This window comes from Pteropus alecto, unplaced genomic scaffold (genome assembly GCF_000325575.1).
Source record: "Pteropus alecto unplaced genomic scaffold, ASM32557v1 scaffold40, whole genome shotgun sequence".
Lineage (NCBI taxonomy): Eukaryota > Metazoa > Chordata > Mammalia > Chiroptera > Pteropodidae > Pteropus > Pteropus alecto.
The window spans coordinates 8,317,651-8,323,650 of record NW_006431919.1 but is presented as its reverse complement, the minus strand read 5'-3'; the positions used below and the strand labels follow the sequence as shown (position 1 = coordinate 8,323,650).

At 33.7% G+C, this 6,000-nt stretch overlaps 1 protein-coding gene across 1 annotated transcript in view; it reads left to right on the top strand.

Annotated features, from left to right (window-relative positions):
* The window catches only part of RNF145 (ring finger protein 145), a 44,779-nt gene that overhangs the window by 35,609 nt on the left and 3,170 nt on the right, over positions 1 to 6,000 (top strand). The window contains 3 exon segments of the mRNA XM_015585262.2: positions 1 to 98; positions 3,806 to 3,953; positions 4,884 to 5,240. The exon segment at positions 1 to 98 is cut by the window's left edge and continues 15 nt beyond it. Of these exon segments, the coding sequence (XP_015440748.1) occupies positions 1 to 98; positions 3,806 to 3,953; positions 4,884 to 5,240 (603 nt within the window).

The following is a 6,000-nucleotide window of genomic DNA, read 5'->3' as shown; positions in this document are numbered from 1 at the left end:
CTCAGTATTATCCTTTTCATTGTTGTAGCTTCTATCCTACAGTCTATGTTAGAGATTGCAGATCCTATTGTTTTGGCGCTGGGAGCATCTAGAGACAAGTAAGAAACTTCCTAAAAGAAATTTTTGTAATGTTCTTTGCATGAGTTTGTTGTCTGAAGATTTAGATAATGTTTAGGGGCAGAAAATGGATGAATAATTGGTATGAGCTTAAGTTAACTTCATTTTTTAATTTTTCTTGTATGTTTGACTTTTCTGCTGTTTCCTCCCAATATTCCTACAGTTAAAAGTCATATCCAAGGTCCTGTAATTACAAATCAAGTTTTTCTTCTTAAGAGAAATTTAATACTTCTTATATTTGTCCAGTCTTAAAATTAAGAACATAGAGCATTAAATTTAGTCCGATAAATAATATATAATTTTATTCTGTGTAATGTTAGAGGAGGAAAAGTACTGAGAGAAACATAAATGAAAGAAAAACACTCAGGCATTCATAAAGATAGGCATTTATGGAATAACGGCCTCATCTGATGATCTTTAAAACAGTTGGAACTTAACTAAGGTTATCTTGACACCTTGCGGTACCAAATAAAATTCATAGCGAGATTCATGTCTCATATTACAGAAATTTTCTTAAAGAGTAAAAGTCAAATTATTATTTAGCTCTTTAAGATATTATTTTGGCTTAATGTAGTTTATACAAGGACATTCTGTAAAGGATTGCTTAGAATTCAGTGCCACTGTGTTTTTCTATCATCTGTCTACACTCTGATTATTATCAAAATTCCTGCATGTATTGCTTCTTTGGTAGTGTTTAATGAGTAAGGGAGCACGTAGACTTTTGGGAGATAGAATTAATTTTGACAGCAAATTTTAAAAACATTTCAAATTAGCATTTTAATTATAGTTCATCAGATTTGTCTTTTTATCTCTAGATAAACCCTTTTAAGGTTTCTTAGAAGCATTTAAGTTGTTGAACTCAGTGGTGAACTCAGTTAATAGCCACTTAAATTGAGTTGTTTTTGACTTAAGTACAGTTACTATTTTGTCATCTCTGGCACTTTTAGTATTAATAATTATACGAATTAATTTAGCACATATTAATAAGATTAATATAATGCTGTAGAAAGTTCGGGGAAAAGAGAAGATATATACAATTCTATAACCATAAGATTTTTATTGAATTTTAACTGCTTAAATAAGAATATATATGTACATATATGTTTGTATGTAATACACATAAAAATTAGACATAAATTTAAAACTGCATAATGTATATACTTTTCTGTGTATGTACATAAATACGTTTGTGTGTACATATATAAATATATATCTACTTCCTTTAAATGGATCATAGCCACCTTGCTTTTGAAAAATACATTTAAAGTTTTAAGGCAAATTGCCCTGTTTAAGAAAATGATTTATAATTTATCACCTAATATAGTATAACTACTGTTACAATAAATCTTGCCTGCCAGCCTTTCTTTAAAAAAATGAAATTATGTTTTGCATCTCAAAGCAGAGCTACTGACGAGTTTATGTTTGTCCCTTAATGTCTGACAATAGAAATGTGTGGCAAGAAAAACACTTTTCAAAAGTATCTAGCTTTAATTTTTACCAAAATGGTAATTCACTTCTGTGAATTACTAATTATAGATAGTCCCACACAGTATAGCATTTAACTTTGTGTATAGTTATTTTTCCTCTTCCCTATAAAATAGTTACAGGTAGGAAGGAGGATTTATGCTACCTTTTGTGTCCTTGAGATGCTTTGCATAGATTTGAGAACATATTACAGATGCTGATATTTAATTAAAACAGCTTATTTTTGTGCATCTATGAACTTCAAACTATTTCAGTCGAAATCCACATTTCTTCATAATAGTTTAAATAATCAGTGTTCATGTTTTATAAGAAATCATTAAATAACTTAAAGTCTTGCTATTCAGTTTACATAGATTGTAATTGTTTTTAAGAGAGAGGGAAATTGTTTTGGGTTTATGGTGATTTCTTTCTAGATTTGTGATCACTAAGTTAAAAAATTACTCCAACTTTGGCTTTTATTTACCCAGGAAATGGAAGTATATATTATCTTTTATTAAAAAAACCCTTGTGGAAGTAATAAGGCCCTGCATCATCTATTTACTTATAAATTGGGTACATAAAGTATATCATTCTACAAGTAAATTTGTAGGGGGTGGAAATCACCCCTTTTTTTCTGTCATACACAGATTTTTCAAAGTTCTGCTAAGGCACTTATTGGGGAGGGTTTTTATAGATTTATCTTTTAGAAATTCGTATACAATCTATTTTAAATTGGGGTACATTTAAAGAATGATCTATTACAATATTGCTATGTTATGAAGAGGTAAACACAAGAAAAAATTATTTTCCTTTTCCTCATGCCATAACTAGGGGGCTTCTGTGTGTATATTCCACTATTGACAACAAGTAGGGTTCAAGTGGAATTAGAAACTGAAATCTGAGTCTAAGAAACCTCTTGATTTATTGTCTTCAAAACATAGCCATGCATGTAACTATTCCCCTATGAAATAACCATGGTAACTTTTGTCCTGCTTACATCATAAGGGCTTTGCATTTGGGTGGATGGATGGGTAGGTAAGAAAAGGTAATAGCAAATGGAAAGTAATTTGAAAATATCAAGCAGAAATGAATTTTAGTTTTATTTGGCACTTAATTCAAACAAGTCCATGTGCTTAGGATCTGGGCTATATGAAGAAAGAGTTATCCTTTTGTTAAAGAGTTTAAATTTGGGCGATAAGACGTATATTCATACATACATATATATACACACATTTATTTTGATAATAAATAGAAAATGAAAATATAAGTAAAAACGTTTATAGATATATAAACAAAATACATGCTATATATAAATATATAATTGAAATAACACTGTAATTTAGTGTATGGCAGGTTGGTACAGGTGTTAAGAATTCCGAGAGGGCGGGTGATTCCTGGAGAAAGGATTTACATTGCCTGTATAAATATATTTGTTTAGCTTAAAAGGTTTAGAAAAAGAGAGAGTGGACTGGAGGCTTTGTTTTTCTCTGAGAGGACAGTTAGTTAATTAATCCTATTTGGTTACAGTGAGGAACAGATGTTGACAACTTAGGACCAAAAAATTGGGAGTGGATACTAAGCTGGGAAATTAGAGAAGGTATTGACAATCTTACACCCGTGGAGATTTAGGAAGATAGGTGTGGCGGTGTCCAGGATAGATCAGGGGCTGGATGAGGAAGACCCGCTGGTAGGTCTTAGAACGCAGTGGTTCATAGTTCTCCCCCATCCTCAAGCGGTGTGAGAATTACATACTGCTCATCAGAGAGCATATTCCTCTTAATGGCACTGTGCTCATAGGAGCAGAAATTTGCATCACAGGGTAGAGCCGGGTCAGGAGAGGATGGCATATGACTTTAGAACACAGATTACTGTTAAAATTGTTAATGTTTAGTGCTAGGAGGAAAAAAAAGCCTGAAGTCACTAGGACTGGGAATGAAACTGAAAGCAAACTATTGAGGGAAAAAAAGAAAAAAAGAATTGATGGTACTTGGCCGCTGAGTATGGAGACTAAGAGAAAGGGAATGAGTCAGGTGGCTTTGAAACATCAAGCCTACGACAGGACCTGCCCTGAAATCTATCTAGTACAGTGACCGGCATGGAGAAGGGTGCCTAGTACAGCATCTGTGAAATTTAAGCATGTCACAGGATCTAATAGTTGGTAATGCAATTGTTGTGCTACTTACTAGGTGACAGGCACTTTAAGAGAATACTTTTCTTTCTCTAGGAGTTTATGGAAACACTTCCGTGCTGTGAGCCTTTGTTTATTTTTACTGATATTCCCTGCATATATGGCTTACATGATTTGCCAGTTTTTCCACATGGATTTTTGGCTTCTTATTATTATTTCTAGCAGCATTCTCACTTCTCTTCAGGTAAGCCTGGGATTAATTAACTTTGTTTTTCCTTCTAGAAAAGGAATTAAACTTTTTCAGGATTAGTGATTATAAGTAGCCTATTTAGGTGATTACTTCCCACCCTCTTTACTAGAATATATTGTTTATTTGAGCATAGGTGTTAGAAGGTAGGTTATTAAAATACTAGACCTGTCTATGTCACTGTATTATTTTTTATCAAGGTAATTAAATTTTGCATTTTCTCCTTTTCAGAATAGTACGACATAGAGCTGTCATGTAAATTGTAAATTGATTAACTATAAAATATTAAAAGATTTTAGTGCTTATTTTAGAGCACTTTTTTTAGTAAATACCCACTCAAAAATATCCATAGTTTTATGATATACACACACACACACACACACACACACACACAAATAACTGACATAAATATGTATAGTAGAGACACAATATATACTTTATACACATAGATATGCACACATACAATATCATCCTGGAAGTGATAAGCTTATTGAAACTCAAAGGTGGATATTTGCTGCCTCATCAGTAAGAAGTAAAAGACGCTAGCACCGGCAGTAACGATTTGTCCATCATTCCTTGTAAAAGTAAAGGCTTTTTCAAAGTGGAGGAACAGGTATGACTACAGAATTAGGAAATTCAGATAGAATTTTGATGGACTTTGGCGACCTGTGGAGTTAGAGGAAGGGATGAGTCAGAAAAAATGAATTACCAGTCGTTTTAGGGAAGTTGTTTCTCAGGATATGGCTTTTTGGTATCTAATGCCTGGGTTACTGAGATCACTCCCATTTTGATTATACCAGTGTCTCTTCTAGATATTAATATGGCATCTTATAAGTATTAGAAATGTGTTTTTGTTTAAAGTCTATGAAAAAAACCTTAGTGATCATATTATTTTAATATACGCTTTTTTTTTTTTTTTTTTTTAAGGTTCTGGGAACACTTTTTATTTATGTCTTATTTATGGTTGAAGAATTCAGAAAAGAGCCAGTGGAGAACATGGATGATGTCATCTACTATGTGAATGGCACTTACCGCCTGCTGGAGTTTCTTGTGGCCCTCTGTGTAGTGGCCTATGGCGTCTCAGAGACCATCTTTGGAGAATGGACAGTAATGGGCTCAATGATCATCTTCATCCATTCCTACTATAATGTGTGGCTTCGGGCCCAGCTTGGGTGGAAGAGCTTCCTCCTCCGCAGGGATGCTGTGAATAAGATTAAGTCATTACCCCTTGCTACGAAGGAGCAGCTTGAGAAACACAATGATATTTGTGCCATCTGTTATCAGGTAACTCACACAGTAAGAGTCCATTTGGGTGGGTCATACGGTGTATCCCTTGAGACTTTAACCACATTAGTTAAATTTCCAGGCAGAATTATCTTCTGGGTGCAAAGAAAGTGGGCCTCAGAAATTACTAGATTTGATAAAATATTTCCATTTTATTTCTAAATTAATTTTAATTTAGTTCCTCGAGTTCTAATTTACTGTCGTTTTCAACATTGCTCACCCACAAATAAAGGAAAAACAGGTGCATTTTATATTTTAATCCTGAATATATTTACACACACATATATATGCACTATCAAATATATACTATTTATTAGGAGTCAGCAGCTTCTGAAAAGTGGTGTGCCAAGATTCTGACTTTTTTCCTTCTGGCATTTACTGAGTGAGGAAGAAGCGTTCAGGTACTTTACATAGGTAGAGTAAGTGAGTATGTGCTTATCTGTAGGTTGATAGATATCTGAGACTGGTGCAAGCCTCTGTGGGATGGGAGGTGGGGAAGTACGGTAGAGGCAACTAGTTGGCATACCAGTGCAGGTGGCCTACCTGGCCTCTGACATATGCATCATATATAGCTGATGATTGCTTTTTATTAAAAATTGAAAGATAGTGTTTAAATCAGCTTTGAAATATAACAAAAAATAGGCCAAGTGTTTAGTCACCTGTAGAAGAGGCTGGTTGAGTAGCAGCTTTTACAGCTAAACTGTTGGAAGTGTGGGCAGGATTTATGAGCAACAGCAGAAGCTGTTCCTTTAAAAGCACT